The sequence below is a fragment of the Lutjanus erythropterus genome, chromosome 3 (genome assembly GCF_056507025.1).
Source record: "Lutjanus erythropterus isolate fLutEry1 chromosome 3, fLutEry1.hap2, whole genome shotgun sequence".
Classification (NCBI taxonomy): Eukaryota; Metazoa; Chordata; class Actinopteri; order Lutjaniformes; family Lutjanidae; genus Lutjanus; species Lutjanus erythropterus.
In genome coordinates, this window is record NC_139319.1 from 18,798,452 (window position 1) to 18,815,478 (window position 17,027).

General features: G+C 37.8%; 1 protein-coding gene across 3 annotated transcripts; it reads right to left on the reverse strand.

Annotated features, from left to right (window-relative positions):
- Positions 1-3,812: 3,812 nt before the first annotated feature.
- LOC146329907 (tetraspanin-5) lies at positions 3,813-16,601 on the reverse strand. 3 transcript variants are annotated; one of them, XM_084715292.1, is made up of 10 exons: positions 16,166-16,598; positions 10,870-10,920; positions 8,595-8,741; positions 8,305-8,475; positions 8,038-8,163; positions 6,185-6,232; positions 5,413-5,529; positions 5,242-5,303; positions 4,227-4,279; positions 3,813-4,114 (listed from the first exon to the last, which is right to left on the reverse strand). In XM_084715292.1, the coding sequence occupies exons 1-9, from the start codon at positions 16,247-16,249 to the stop codon at positions 4,267-4,269; spliced, it is 819 nt and encodes a 272-aa protein (XP_084571418.1). In that variant the 5' UTR covers positions 16,250-16,598; the 3' UTR covers positions 3,813-4,114; positions 4,227-4,266. The 3 variants fall into 3 exon arrangements, 2 of the variants coding, with proteins under 2 accessions (XP_084571418.1, XP_084571419.1); XR_014769836.1 differs by lacking the exon at positions 3,813-4,114 and having other exon boundaries at positions 7,970-8,163; positions 16,166-16,601; XM_084715293.1 differs by lacking the exons at positions 3,813-4,114; positions 4,227-4,279 and having other exon boundaries at positions 5,238-5,303; positions 16,166-16,599.
- Positions 16,602-17,027: the final 426 nt, after the last annotated feature.

Consider the following 17,027-nt stretch of genomic DNA (forward strand, 5'->3'; position numbering starts at 1 on the left):
AACATTTGGGTGGCAGTTTCAAAAGCTGGTCCCCATCTCTGTCTAAAAGTCTGCATAAAATGAGAACTTGACATTAAAACTTGACAATGTTTTGACATTTTCTTGATGTTTTGAGCTGAAACTTGTTATCCACAATGAAGTTATAATGGCCTATTTGGTTTAAGTTTTTTTAAGTCATGACCAAAAAGGATTAATTTTCCACGTCTTTCTCTGGTCATCACCTCTGGGTGAAAATTGAACAAACAGCCCTATTTGCAGAAATGCGTAGAGGTAAAAGCAGAGCTGAAAATAATAACATTAAAGATAGTGAATTGCTTTTAGCTGCTTCAGTGTCAGGGCCCTGGTATTGTGCATTCTGACACACTGTTATACGTTGATTTTATGACATTTTTAATGTTATTAGGAACATCTTTCAACTCTCCATAAAGAGTTCAAATGTCTTCTGTGAAAAAGGCCTGTCAGGCAGGACAAAAAGTAATCAGATGTAGGATTTCAAAGTGTTTTGTTTGTGGTGCTGTATCCAAAGTCATATCCTGTATTTCCAGCGTTAAATACCTAAATGTAAAAAAGCAGCACAGACACAGATCTTCAGGACAAAGTTGGCTAATCTCAATTTCACCTATTTATTCTGGCCGTGTCAACAGACACGCTACTGTTTCGGCCCAGTGACCTTCATCAGAGCATGGAGGAAAATGGAAGTCATGTCATTTATGTCATTAAGTCATATTATAAATGACATGACTCCAAGCTCTGATGAAGGTCAACAGGCTGAAACATTAGCAGGTGTGTTGACGTGGCCAGAATAAATTGGTGAAATTGAGATGAGTCGACTTCATTTGAAGGTCCCTGTGTGTTTCATTTATTTCATTACATTTGTTTCCCTTGTTCAGAAATGGGTAACTACTTAATTTTGTTGCCAGTGATGAGGCAAAAAAAATTTTTATTTTTAGCTTTGTAGTAGCTCAACACTGAGAATGGTAATGTGTGTTTCAAACAAACACTAGATGGTGGTATTGAGTAACAGTGCCAATTTCCCAGACAAAGATGAAGGCTAGTCAGGAGTAGGCTTAGTCTGTGTAGTGTCACTGAAACATCATCCATCTGCAGTGATTTTATTAGACTACACCATGTTAACTACACAATATCTACTTCAGTATAAGCATTTTGACACAGCAGAGATGGACAGGTTAGTCACTGTCGGTAAGGACCTCAAAAAGTGTCATTTTTTGCTCATATTCTTGTAAATGAGGTAGTCTAAAAACTGTGAATCACTCATTCTGAGATTAAGCTGTATTTATCTTAAAAGTTAGTTAAAAGTGTTAATGATTGCGGCCAAACTCTATCGAGTTAAACTCCAGATCTACAGTATGCAAACACGGACAACAGTTTACAAAGACCCACATTTATTCAGATATATATTTACAACTTGTCACAATCCAGTTATTTACAAGAATCAGGAGTACACATGAAGCAAAAGTAATCTTATAATCAGGAGTATGTCGAAGTAGAAATGACAGATATGGCACTGAGTGGTAAAAAGTATTATCAGTCAACAACAATCATATGAAGCTTTTAGTGGAAAAGAGGATATTTTACCCCCATTACTGCTGGATTACATTTATATTTATTCAAGATTTAAAAATGCAGAAATGCATTTTTTAAAATCTTTTGTGAGGATATCCAGTTAAATTCATAAAGGCTGCAGAAGACTTCACTGCAAAAGAAAAACGTCAGTGTAACCTGCTGCACGTTCACACCGTCTTTACATAAAATATCTGTTTTTAATTGTAACTCAGGTCCCAAGTTTGCATTAAAAATAATGCTGGTGAGAGAGTCTGTGTGCTCTACTTTCAAGTAATGTATGTATGCAGACTATAAATCCTTTCTATAGGTTCAGTTAAGTGCCATCAAGCAGTACCAGCATGCCATTCATCATCACGAGCCTTGGAAATAGCTTGAATCCTAATTTTTTTTGCAGTGAAAACTTACAGATCAAAACAGAAAAACAACAAAGGAAACCCATCAATTAGGCAGATCCACCCAAGAAACACATTGGCAACAACACTTAAAAAAAAAAAGGAAAATGAATGAATGATCACTGAGAATAAGGTAATGTGCAAGAAATGGCACAACACTTATCATGTGCTGAAACATATTTTCTGTCAGACTTTATGGAGCATCATGAAGTTACGGATGCAGTTTGCAAGTTTTGTTTTCTTTTTTGAAGAAAAGTGCCCCCTCTAGTGGCTGCTGCTCAACTAGAATAACAGTCATGACAGAAACAGCAATGAGCTTCATCATTCTTATATGAAGATTAAAGTGCTTAAGGCTGAGTTTTGATTTAGATGCCACATCCTCTGATTACTTTCAGTATCTTCAGACATTGTTTTAAAGGGATAGTTCAGATCATTTGAAGTGGGGTTGCTTGAGGAGCTTATGTATTACCTACCATGAGCACCGGTGTAGGAAGCTATGCACTGTACTGCTGCGGACAGGGTCAGCAGCAAAACATATTTTAGCCACAATGAAAAAAGTGCCCACTAAAAAAATCAATGTCAGTTTAAGTGTATATTTAGAATATTTTTACTTCTTACGTTACCATTAAGCAGCCTGTACCGTTGCCTCAATCAGTTAGTGTGCTTGTGTTATTGTGTGTCTTTGGTGTTTTACAAGATTAGCTCTGATTTGCCAAAGTCACCCAATAACACACACACAAAAAAACAACACATATAGGCATCAGCACCTCCTGAGATTAAAATACTGTTTTTGCCAATGGAGTTTGGTTAAGCAAGAGAGAGCAATATTTGGCTTATAAAACATAATTTTCCCATTGGGAACGACTGTTTGACGGCAAGCTAAAGATGTGAAAATTTTCTAAATATTTTGTAAATGTCTAAAATAGGTTTTGCTGGTGACCCTGTCCACAGCAGTGCATTACTCAGCTTCCTTTACCAGTAATCTATTCCTCCTGCTTCCTTAAAGGTGTTGCTGGGACACCTGTAAAAGTCACATCTTAAGTTATGTTGCGTTAGCATAACTCTAGATAACTGGCTACCTGACCATTATTGTAGGTCTAGATTAGCTAGCTAGTTAGCTATCTAAGATGTGATTATATATGTCTCTTTCACAGGTCCCCCAGCAACATATTAAACCATCTTTTAACCACTTTTAAACAAAAATTGTTTTCTTTTTAACACAGAAGAGCCTAGCACATAGCATATCAAAGTACAGGACACAGAAAAGGAGAAACCTGATGGGAGATTTAGGAAGTTTCAATACACTGATTATGGATAAGTATCTCATCAAACTCCATTTCAAATTTTCCAAACTATCCCTTTAATATCACTGCCAAAACTCTAAACAAACTGTATCTTTGCAAAGCCTACAATAACCATTATATATATGTATCCCTTCATAATAATACATGTTATAATATCCACCTCAGCCCCACAAAACTGCTTACAAACTGTATGCTAGTTTAATATGAGCATGATGTCACAGATGAAATAAATCCAAAGTTAATTCTCAGTTAGCTTTAAGTACATCCCATTAAACATTCAACAAAGTGCTAACCAGCCAATTCAATCTAAACTATAGTGACTATTTTACAAATATTTTAAAATACTTAACATAAATGAAATACATTTAGGAGAGCCAATGTCCTACCAGTAGACAAAAGGCATGCAGTGCATTTCCAGAATCACTTTTATCTTTGTACACAATCCTTACATGCAGTGTTAAAAACTGCAGCTGTGAGACATAGAAAACCAAGGCCCGTCTCTGAATGAAGCACTCCCTCCGATAAAACATAAAATCTGCCTTTGTGATGTTTACAAGTTATGACCCTCTCAGCTCCTCATTTACAGGCTCTTACTAATCTGGAACTTTGCAGTCACAGCTGCTTCTACTATAAAGAATCTGCATTTCATTTGTTTAATTTGTACTGTATGAGTGCTACAGTACACTTTAGAAGTTGTGCTTCATTCCAAAGTCGGGCCGCAAATAACTTTAAAAATAACTCTAAATTTACTATTTACATATGAATGAGACTCTCAGTTGTGGACACATTAGCGGGTTTACTTCCCTTCATCGCTGGCGTCCAAACGGCAGAGTCCTGTGGGCAAAAAATGCATCAGTGATTCAGCAGGAGAATCAATAGATTCAATCAATATAAATATAAATATTTATGTACTGCAATGTTAATGATGAAATCTAATAGTGCTTACCTGGTACATCCTTCTTGCCTTTGGAGATTCTGAAGAAGCCTTAGGTAAACAAACTGCACAAGATCAAGAGGAAGGTTTTTGAACATATGCAGTAAAATAAAGACATTAATGCACAATTACATAACAAGACTTGGCAGTGACTCGTTGAGGCTGTGCTCAGGTAGAGTAGGAATGTCTGTCATGACATCACCTACTTGCGAGCTGCGCCACAAGAAAAGCATCTAAATTTTGTCTCCTTAAGGGACAATTCAACCACCAAAACAAAAATGCGTATTTTTCCTCTGTCCAGTTTTGGTTTGGGTTGTTGAGGTTTTGAGAAATTATGACTCAGTTGCTCAAGATAATCCACAGACCTTGTTGTGAGCAGTTTCATGTAGGAACTATTTTCTTTCTACCACACTACACCCACCACCCGTATCACTGCACCAAAGGAAATGTGCATCTACTCATGGACAAGGGGTTATAGCTCAGGAGGATGTTTACACTCTGCTCTGTCATGAGAAAAAGCCCCTCGTCCATGAGTAGAAGCACGTTTCTGTCTGCGGACATCTCTACAGCATGGACACTGGAAGTAGGAATGTCTTTTGTGGACTGCACCACCCTTTAAAATTAGACATGCTAACTTTTGCGCTAATCCATCTGGAAAATGTTAACATACTTAACAGGTGTTATGACCGCCAGACAGACAGGTGCAGTACCTGGGCACTGGAGAGCTCAGCAACACACACACACACTGCGGCAGGTAACAACAGGGTACATGAAAACTTTGTGCTGATAATGGCACTAAATGAAAAATTAAAGAATCACCAAAGTTACTAAAATTCATCCTAAGGGGGACATCAATATTTGTACACATTTCTGCCAGTCCTTCGAATAGTTTCCCTTCACAAAATGTCAGAAAGTCCCCTAAACTTATGCAGTTCAAGAAAAAAATATTTTATTTATCAAGTTCACAAATGTAATCACAGGCAAATCATTGAAATAGTTCTTGTATGATCAAACTGTTGCCACTTACCAACTCTCTCTCACGGCTTCAATGTCGCTCACGAGATTCTGTGCTAAACAGATGCCAAAAATCTACAACAAGAAACAAATACATTTTTCTTTAGTAATATATTTTACTAAAGGTAAACTGAAAGTTGTCAGAGATCAAATAATAAACTAAACTGTTCACATTGTTCCTCACCTGTAGTAATGCAATCCCAATAAAGATTCCTGCCACCACTGTCAGGTTGTCTTGAAGCCACTTCTCAAACTGAGGAACACATCCTTTGATATAGATGAAGGTCCGCTGCTCAGAGTCCTGACAGAACACGTCAAAATCAGCATTACGGCCTAACAATCAAGTGCAGATTAAGTTTTTGACTTTTAAAAGTTTAAAATCTTACAGTTATTGTCAGTAATGATGTTGGGATTTACTTTGCAGCACTTGGCAACGTAGTTATTTTTAATGGCAGCACATGATACTCCTCATCTTGTGGTCCCTTCACAGTAAAATCCCTCAGAACTAATGTTATCCGGTTGTTAACACACACTCAGCCCACTGTTTTTTGCTCTGACTCTTGTTAAAACTAGTTCTCTCTGCCTTTTTCCTCACATTTTGCACGGAGAAAACAAACACAGCCTTTTCCTTACATTATTCTACTATGGAGTAAGGCCAAAGCCAGTGATGGGGGAGGGGGTTAATTCCCAGTGCATTGCTGCGGCGTGAGTAATACCACACGGCCCAAAGTGCTGATGGGGAGCCAGCTGCTGTATTTTGAACACTGAGAAGTTGGGAAACGTACTGAGAGAGGAATATTGTGCCCTGGGTGGAGTACCTGATGACCTCATGCAGCCACAAAACTGCCTGAGGTAAAATAAATAAGAGTTACTTGTACTACTCAAACTGTTTAATAGCAGTGGCTTTTATTTTTCTCAGTCTCTGTTATAAATGTGCATTTATTTGAGCCACTCACTGTTTTTGCTCGGATGTCGTAGCCACACTGAGTGTTGATGACGTCCTCCTGTGAAGAGAAGATGGTTCGTGATTAAACATCTTAAAAAGACACTTGGGAAGATGTAAAAAGGGTAATCCGGCTTGTTTTCAGTCCGAACTTCCTTTTCATGTTGGTCACTGCTGTTATTAAGATTTTGTCCAGCATATTTCTGATATTTCTGGAGTGTGTATGGCCTCTAGATGTGAACTGGACAACAGTGCTCCAGTGAACTAAACCTGTGTGATTCTGGGCAGATCAGAGCTGTAGACTTTAGACTCACAACTTGGCTATGAGTCGGATTTAGATCATAAAAATTGGGCCTTTAGACTTTAACTTGGCTGCTGTGATACTTGACTCATGTTTTGGCCTGCATTAAATCCTGAAACATTAAAAAACAGACAGCAGCACCAGGCAAACCTTGTTTCCTAGTGTTCAAAAATGACTACTGCAGTCCACATAATGAATCAGAGCCATAGGTTGTGTATTAAGTACGTTACCAGACTCCATTAACATGTTGCTTAAGTTTTTATAGGTGTTTCTATAGTCTTTGTGTAGCATCGCGGTCTTACGAGCAGGTCAGTTCATCATCAGGTGGTTTCAGAGAGTTACAAGCTTCTGTAAATGCATCATGAAAACAATATAGCAATGTATTGATATTAGAAAATGTACTTTGTAATTTGTACTTAAGTACTTTTAAAAGCAAGTACTCTAGTACTTTAACTTGAGTAAAATTTTGACTGAGCAACGTTCACTTGTAGTTGGGTAATATTTGACCAGGAGTATCTATACTTTGACTCAAGTACTGGAGCTGAGGGCTTTGTTCACCACTGGATTTAACAGTTATGAACATCTACTCCTTCTGAAAGATTGTTAATGATTTCTTATGACTCATAGACACTTAATTCAGCATCAATTTTACCTCTAATAAACAAGCCCAGCACATCTAATAAATAAAAACAGACGCTGTGGCCTATAATGGAAATTTGAAAGGAGAACGTGTGGCTGCAGCATTGTTGTCAGAGAAGTTGGTATTTCAGTTTTATGTTTCCTCAGTCTCTGATGACATATCAGGATCATTTTATGATTTAGTACAGTAAATATATTACAAATTTCTCCTTTAAAATAACCTCTGAATAGAACTGTTTTCACTTTGAAAGGTCTGACTTAGACTGTTTTTCCTGTGGTTGATGTTTTGTTTGGCAATTACAGGACAAATAAGTCTGAATCCACCCTTCAGTGCAATACTGTGCATACTTCTGAGAACATCCTGTTCTATTCAGCTACTATTTAATCTTCATTCTAATTGTTATCAAATGTTGCTGTCAAACAGGATGACCTCAGCAGAGTGGCATGTTCCTGGGTCAGCAAATAAAAAAAAAAAAAAGACTCTTGTGCAACTTTCAGGAGCGCTGTCACTGCTTTGCATCGAGAGCAGCATTTTTCTGCCAAAAAAAATCCCTTGGTCAAGAAAACTCCTCCCTGCAGCTTTTAGACTTTGCTGTGCTGGCAGAGTCTGACTAAAGACTAAACACTGTGAGGCCTGGATGTCCTGTTGGAAGGCAGCCACGAGGTTTGACAGCTTCAGCCAACCTTCTGGAGGACACAGATAACCGAGCTATCTGTCCCAGGGAGGACCTTCAACTTTTCCCCTCCAACTACCGGAACTGTAAAGGTTTCAACATGTTACAGAGTGAACTCCTCAATTTGTTCTCTAACTTAAAAGACACAAAAACACCAAATTACTCCCATCGGCTTGTGTCTTACCATCGATGGGACTGAATCGGCTGTGAATTAGAAAGATTCGAGTGTGGTGAGTTTTTGGGAAGACATACTGCTGGATCTTTGGTGCAGCAGGAAAAGGGCACTCCACATTTCTCACGACTCGGGTTGGAGTCAGTGCAGTTGAAGTAGATGTTCAAATTCCAGTCATCAGCTCCAAAAGCTCCACAACACTCCCACTGCGAGGTCAAACAGACACCAGAAAAAAACTCACACATATGTCAACAATGTCCCACAGAAATGAATAACCATTATGAACCCGAGGTAGAAACAACACTGTAGTGAACTCTGCACTGTGGATAAAGAAACACAGCACTCACATATTCCTGAGTGAAGTCTATCAGGTTCTGCAGATCAATGTCGTCTCTGTAGGCCCGAATGTTGTTGTTAATGAAAAAGTTGAGCTGGTCCTTGATCCAGTCTTTGAAGACGAAGGCCAGGACTCCTGCAGTCAGCTCCAAGAAGAAGATGATACCCAGGAACACAGAGAACTGAAAGATGCAAACAGTCACACTTCTTTAATTTTCACAAATATTACTGTGAGACCAAGGAAGAGTGAAAAATCTGCGAGAAAAAAAATCTTCACAATGTTTTTGATGAGTGAACGTACAAATTTGAGCAAGAAAGAGTTTTCTCGCAGCGCTCCGATGCACCCAGCGAATCCGAGGATGAACATCACACCACCCACCACCAAGAAGAGCCAGACTGGGTCAAAACCCCCGAGGTCCGTGATGTACGAGATGTTGGAGAGGACACCCTGATAAACAAAGTCAGAGGTTAGAAGCTTAAAGTCATTACAAAAGAAAGCATTTTTATTGAGGATGCACAATATTAGATTTTTTGTAGGTATCCGTTTTGAGATCAAATATATATTTTCCAACAATTTTGGCCAGTTGTCAATATATGCAAATAAGTCTCTCCTGTAGTGACACTGATATATTGATTATTATGCCTACTCTTATCATGATTGGACACTGGAAGATGCAGATACAAAATACAATACAATGACCAGGTGGATTTAGTCATTCTGGGGTGTAAAGAAAACACAGGCCTGGGGCCTTCAAGATCCCTTATTCTACCCCTTTTTTTATCCTTAAAAATAAGTTATATAGTTACATAAACTCTTATTTACAGTCTCACAGCCTCCTGAAAGAAGCTGTTCATTTGGAGGTGCAACAGTCAATACTTCTGTAGCTCTTTTCAGATGGCTGTGGGGTGTACAGGCTGTGGCTGGGGTGGCTATTGTCTTTTAGTATTCTTCCACTTCCTCCTCCTTTCATGGCTGCTGGGGTAGCTTCGTCTCATTTTTCAACAGTCTGTACACCACGCCAAGCCATTTCTTTACACGAGCTGGCTGCTGTCTTCCTGAATCATTTCCACAGATGCCGAGTAAGATCATAGACTGGTCAGAATTAGACACTCATGAATTAAACATCCTTAAGCTACTTTAACATATGGATTTTTAGAGAGACATAATTAGCAAAAAGTTTTAAAAAAATCTTAGTCTTAAAATTATAAGGCATTTTATGGGTCCCTCTGTAGCTCAGGGCATAAGGCAGTTGCCAACAATTGCTTTAAGTCCCCCTCTGCTGATGACACGCTGATATTATCATGCATCCCTAGTTTTTAGTCTGACTGTAGTCCATTGTCTCTATGAACTTCCTCAAATAAAGTAAAACTTATCTATCTTATGTAAGGGAGTACGGTTGGTGAGTTTCCAAGCTTTTGGTGTACATCCTCCCAACTTTAATAATGTGATCATCTGAAACAATTAGTTGATTAAAGCAGGGGTCTGCAAACTTTACACTCAAAACAGACGTACTGGCCACCCCAAGGAAATCTATCTAACTACTGAATTCTCTATTTCTGTCAGAGACACAGCCTGTGGTGCACATTTTAGTTGAAGAAGTATTAAAACCTTATTTTTCATTTAGACTACATATTTTGGCAATTACTCCTACCAGCACCTCTAAAGCCCATTAATCAACATGTTAAAATGATGTGCAAAAACAACAAATTGTGATTTATAGGGGTTTTTGAGTTGGATTATTTCTTGGCGGGAGCTGAGACTTGCTGTTTTGGGCCAAGAAAAAGCCCAGCACATAAACACCTACGGAGCTGCAAATAGTTGTTTTTACTCTTTGGTTTGTGTACGGATTAAACAAATGAGGCAAAAAAAGTGATAATTAGAGACCTTTAGAGGTGCTTTGGACAGAGCCAGGCTAGCTGTTTCCAGTGTTTGTGCTAAGCTAAGCTAACCAGCTACACTTTGCAAAAAGGAATATTAGCATACTTCCCAAAATGTTGAACTATTACTTTGAGCGTTAAAGTCATTTGTTTAAAAGATGCCAAATATTCTCTGGTTTGCACATGTGAGGATTTGCACTGTCCTTGGGTTTGGAGCTGTTCACCAGACCCAGATCTTCTGATATTTTATTGACCAAACAATTAATCAAGTAATCAAGACAACAATCAGATAAATAAATAATGAACACTATCAATAGATGCATACGTATGTAAAGGCTGAAGCTATAATCTACAGAATTATCTTGAGCTTTAAAGGATCATCAGTGAAAGTCAAAACACTCTAAAACTCTCTGACTGTCTGTCCCCCTTTGACACCCCCAGTACTGAGAGTCCCCAATGAATGAATCTGTGAAATGCATCAGATCCTCTCTTCTGTCCATTGTTCAGAGGGCGTCCCACCGGAAAGCATGACATTCCTTTCTGATTCAGTAAAGCCACTGCTGGCATTTCGTGCAGACAGATGGGTGTGAACCAAAGGCGATGAATGTAAATGATGGATTATTTGCTGGTGCTCGTGACTGAAAAGATTCACAGAATAAATTGGCTCAATTTATTGTTACATTGAGAGGTAAACTCACCTTTTCGCTCCATGCCCACAACCCGATGCCGAGGAACGCCACTCCAAGGAACTAACAGACAGACAGAGAAGAAGAAAGAAACAAGAGAGCAGGATTATTGTACAGTGCAACATGTAGTCATCACCGTCACACAGAAGCACAGAGACAGACCACAGAGAGATTTTCCTGGCAGTGGTCCATTAACTAAATATTTCTCATCTCTGTCTGCAGTATCAGCAGGAGACTCCCACATTAGAAAGCATCTTTTAACAGCTTGAACACATTATGACTGAACAAGTTTCCACCTACAGTGTAAAAGTTCAAAACCACGTTTTGGGATCTGAAGTGAATAATGTGGCACTGAATGTACTTTGATATACAGCACATTAGACTTTAGACAGACTTGAAATTATAATATCTGTAAAATTAAAATTATAATTGAGCTATTAACATTTTAATTTCTTTGTCACTTTAGTCTTTTATTGAAAAACTCATTGGCAAATTACATTTAATTTCATATCATTATAAGAATATCTGCAATGTTCTGCTGGTCAGACTAAGACAGTGGTTCTCAAACTGGGGTCCAGCGACCAACAGGGGTCCTTCAGTGAGCTGTAGGGGGCCCCCAGCAAAAGGAGGAAGAGATTATTTAAAATTTTATCACATTTTTTTGGGACTTGGAACAACAAGGCAAAAAATGCGGCTGGAGGTTTTGACTGATTGTCATTTATAGTGATTCTAGTTTGATCACTGATTGACAATGAGGACTTTAAGTAAGTTTTATTTTACAGATAATAAAGACAAATCCTCTTAGACTGTCTAAATATGTCGTCTGTGGTCTAAGGTGCAATTATTGTGGGACGTTGACATGAAAAGGTTTAGGAACCACTGGACATCACTTTGAACTTTGGCAACTTGTGATGCGGATTTGTCATTTGTCACACTTTGTTACCAACTACAGCAACTGAAATCAAATCAAATTTGATTAAACATGTCTTTGCTCTAAAAACCTAAATGTGAAAGTTACTAAGGCAACACTGATCTGGTGTCTTTTATTGATCCCAAACTATATGAAGTCAAAAAATACTGACATTAGTGCTGCAATGATTAATCGATTAATCAATTAGTGATAATCAATTTTAAACAATTCTCTGATTCCAGCTTCTTAAATGTGAATATGCCCTGGTTTCTTTAATCCTCTATAACAGTAACCTGACTATCTTTGTGTTGTGGACAAAACAAGACATTTGATGACATCATCTTGGTCTTTGGTAAACAGACATTTTTCTAAATTTTTCTGACATTTTATGGACCAAACAACTAATCAATTAATTAAGAAAATGATCAACAGATCAATCAATAATGAAAATAATAAATTGGAGCCCTAATTGACATAGCAAGTCTCCATCAACAACAGAGCACACTCTATCTGCTGATGAAGACCATGAGATGTTGTTAAAAGCTCTAGGATTAATTAGTAAGCGGACCCTCAGTTAAACATGTTGTCAAATTTGAAACATATAGTTTAGACATTATAGATTACAAATTATGAAACTTAATAACAAGAATAACTACCCCACCTTAAATTTCTTCCCCTAAACACGATAGCCAACAGTAGCTAGCAGGTTTTATTTGCTTTTTTGTCATTTTATTTTGCTATTTTAACTTTCTGCACGAGCGACAAATGCTGCTGCACGACACACTCAGTAGGACAGAACACACCCACTGGGCCGCAAGACAAGTGAGAGGGAAACAGACCGTGTAGCCAGAATATTTTCACATCTAACGCGGTGAATCAAGAACTTCTCCCTCTAAATACGTATGAAGCACTTTGCAGATTAACTTTTCAAGTGTTTGTTAGAGAAACAGTAGAAGGAGGAACAGATGCTTTAAACACAGTCAACTTCCTCTGATGATATATGAGCAGTGAAGGGACCACAGGGGTCACTGACTGACTACATGTTTGGCTGAGAGCCTCTGAAGGGCCCGACAGGTGGCCTTCCTCTTCATCACTCTGAGGGGTCACAAACATATTGGCTTCACTTACTGTGTGGTAAGACGTTCAGAAACCTTCAGTTTCAGGCTCACTATCATACTGTCATGACTTATTGGGTTTTCATATGGTTTTTGTGTTAATATGTGAAATGACAGGTGTATAATTTACTTGATTAGCCACTGACAGTCCCATATAATTATTTTATCCATTAACATTTATTTCTCAGTGTATTTTCTATGCAGGATGACCACTGCTCGACCCGGCTGAATCTTTGCTAAGGTGCTGGAAGCATAAATCTTATTTAAGTGATAGAAGAGATTTCCACACACTCAGATCTGTATCACTTTACTACTTTATCACTTTAAAGTGATACACTGCATAGATCTAAGTGTGTTGAAATCTCTTTTATCAGTGAATTTTCAAGAAATTGTATCATATTGCAATATATATTGATAACATGGTTAGAGATGTAACTGTTAGTTGATTATTGATCTATTAGTCCAGTGGTTCCCAAACTTTTTCTGGTTTTCTTCATAAGCATAAGCAATTATTATCTTTCCTTAACAATAATTGGGGAAGCAACTCTTAAAAAAAAGGATTCAAATTACATTTTAGTGAAATAAAGGTCAGCACAATTGCTTCAGCAAACTCTTGTTTTGTTTTTAATTCCCTCTACATAAATCATATTCATTCAACTTTTTTTCACTTTATATTTTGCCCACTGTCATCTACGTCCCCCCCTACAGTGACATAGATACTCACATCAGAAATAATTGACAGATTTGTCAATTTAGACAGCAGAGATGTCAAACAGAAAGCTATCACAACTCTGATGGTCAAAGTTGCCATGTGATCAAGACTTGACTTTGGGCAACATCAACAGCAATCATTATTGCATATCTGAATATGACAAAAATGTCCCAAAAAGAAGAAAATATTAATTTAATTGACACTTTTGACACTTTTTTATAGTGTATAGTTTTTTATAGTTTGTGTAGAATAAGCGTATAATTGTGTTGAGAGATTGCTACTCACTTAAAAAAAAATAGCACCACTTCTGACTAAAGGATTTGTCAATGAATCATTGCAGTTCAAACTCAAACATTATGTTCTTGCAATACTAAAGTCATTTTTATCCCTAAGAACTCTTACAGAGCATCCTATCTACAGTAAAACAGCCGGGGAGAGTTTAAATTTAGTAACTGGAGGCTCAAAGTGGGACATCAAGAAGTGCTTGATGGGGTTACTGGTAGGGCTGCAACTAACACTATTTTTATTATTATTATTTTAATTGTTGATTAATCTGCGTATTATTTTCTTGATTAATCAAATAGTTGTTTGGTCTGTGACCTTGTTTGGAGTGAAGTTATGATGAACAACAATATGAGGCTACATTGACTCATTTGTTTGTCTCTGGGATCAAATGACATAATCATGATTCACAGACGTCCAAGAATTGAGCAAAATTAAGCAAATAAAACTAAAGGCGGTGCTTTTCCCAGGCTTTGTCAGAGGAGACGCCCAAAGCCTCAGAAAACAGCTGCTCTATGAAATATCAGAAAATGGTGAAAAATGTCAATCAGTGTTTCCCAAAGCCCAAGGTTGTGTCCTCGCATGTCTTGTTTTGTCATCAGCCCAAAATATATTAAGTTTACTGTCACAGAGGAGTAAAGAAACCAGGAAATATTCACGCCGAGGAGGCTGGAATCAGAAAAGTGTAACTAAAATTTAAATATCTGCCTGAATGATTTTTTTTAACAAAACATAATGTTTTTTTTGTTAGCTTTGAAGACAACATTATAAACATATATTGAAGTTTAAATATAAACATATATTTAGCTCTATTCATGTTCTTTTAAATGTATAATTATTAAAAAATAAAGATGAAAGTTTACTGTTTCAGTGGCTGATGTTATTTTTGTAAATAAAGTTTATTATAAAACTGTAAAATATCTTGTCTGCATTACAAATCTTTGTCACGAGTGTTTCATATTCACATTTGAGGGATAACTGAGTGTATTCTATATTCAGTACAAAGAATATCGGTAAATATATTTATTATATCTATTTTTGTTTACACCCCTAAAATACTATATTGGTGGAGCCCTTTAAAGGGACATTTCACTCCAAAATCAAAAATACATATTTTCCCCAGTCCTGTAGTGCTGTTTACAAATATCTAGATTTTTTGGGTGTGAGTCACAGAGTTTCGTAGATATCAGCCACAGAAACTTGGCACTCAGCTTGTGGTACCAAAAGCACCAATATGAAAAATTCAAAACCTGTCTCTTCCCAAAAAATCATGACTTGATTCCTCAAGATAATCCACAGACCTTGTCGTGAGAAGTTTCATGTACTACTCTGCAGTTTCTGCAGTAGAATCTATACCAGAACTACTTTAGATTCTATTAGAAAGAAAGTAGTTCCTACATAAAACTGCTCACAACAAGGTCTGTGGATTATCTTGTGTAACCGGGTCATGATTTCTGGAAAGAGACAATCCTTTTGAGTTTTTGAGAAATGTATTTTTGGTGCTCTGAGCACCACAGGACTGGTGCCATTCAGTCCCATTATATTAGAGTGAAAGCAGAATTACCAGGTACCTGACACCAAAACATTCCAGATGAAACAGCACTACAGGCCAGAGGAATATAATGTATTTTTGATTTTGGGGTGAACTGTCCCTTTAATGTGTAGTATTAATGAATGACATTACCAAGACCATTTGTTACTTCTAATAACTCCCTTATGAAGCCAACCCTGCTTCTTCTCCACCATAAAACAACCGGCTACTGTTAAAATTAGTAACTGGAAGCCCAGAGTGGGACGTCCAGGAGTCCATGCTGGGGTTACTGGTGGATCCAAAGCACAGAAGGAGGTGTTTATTTTTCCTTTGATTGCACTCAGCAGGCTTAATAAATAAAGATGACTCCTCTGAGTACAGTCTATCAGACATAACCTCACTGACAGTGACACAAAAAAAATTAATTGTCCTCAGATTCATCCCTGATGTAAACAAGTGATGATGTGAGGAAAGCCCCTCACACTGATGATGTGTGTCTGCACGAAAACAAAAGAGAGCTGCTGCTGGTTATAGGTGACAGTGGGAGCAAGTGCACAGGAGGGCAGGGATGAAATCAACCATTAAAACCACTGACAAAGAAAAGGAAGAAAAAAAAAAAGAAAAAGAAAGAAAGAAAACACCTCGGCTCTGTCTGCAGTTTACTGTTGCAGGGGGACAAAACCCTGTCATGTCAGTGTGTTAATCTGATGGATCTCGGGCCTGAGGTCGTAAACAGCAAACACAACAGAGGGTCTTACCCAGAATATGATGTTGAATCCGAAGATGAAATACTTGATGCAGCAGCTCACTTCATGAGCCTTGAAATGCTTTCCGGACATCATCTGGAAGGATTTTTTTTAGCGTTGATCACAATCACATCTATGGTCCTCTGATGTTTGACAGCGCTGCTCGTGGAAACACCTATTTTTTTATATTTTTCCGTCCGTCCGTCCGTCCGTCAGCTGTTTCAGCGTCTCATTATAAACATCGCGCTGTGTTTCCGCGGGCAGGAGGCGCAGATGGAGCCGCAGAGGAGCGGTCAGTCTGTCTCTGACCGCAAAGACGTCCCTTTATCCACGACGCGGATCTCCAGAGGTAAAATAACGGTACAATAAACCCACCGAAATCAACCAGATTAAAACCAATGGTCTCCTATCTAACCCATAATCTAGACATGGCTGTGAGTTCACTGACATGTGTGTGAACCAATGAGCGCCTTTAGTTGTCGCAGGAGGCGGGACTTCCTGCAGCAGAGGGTGTCACTGCCCTCAAATGACCATGAAATATAGTAAACCATGATAGGCCTATTTAATCACTAGAGTGTAATTTATTCATCACTAAGTAATTAATTTGGCTTTTAATAGAAAATACGATGATAAAATTAAACCTAATTATACATGCTGGTCTGTGGAGACTTAGCGTTCAATAATAAATCAATTAGACATTATGATATAAATAATATATGAACAAATAGGCCCAAAGACAACACATAATAATAATAATAATAATAATAATAATAATAATAATAATAAGAAGAAGAAGAAGAAGAAGAAGAAGAAGAAGAAGAAAACTTTATTTTTTGTTCCTCAGTGACTCTCCCCTCCCCAGTTTTGATCCATG

Coding starts and splice junctions, on each gene's coding strand:
- LOC146329907 (XM_084715292.1), bottom strand. CDS start 16,249: ATGATGTCCGGAAAGCATTTCAAGGCTCATGAAGTGAGCTGCTGCATC. Junction 10,921..16,165: donor GATTCAACATCATATTCTGG/GTAAGACCCTCT, acceptor TCTGTCTGTTAG/TTCCTTGGAGTGGCGTTCCT. Junction 8,164..8,304: donor TAGACTTCACTCAGGAATAT/GTGAGTGCTGTG, acceptor TTGACCTCGCAG/TGGGAGTGTTGTGGAGCTTT.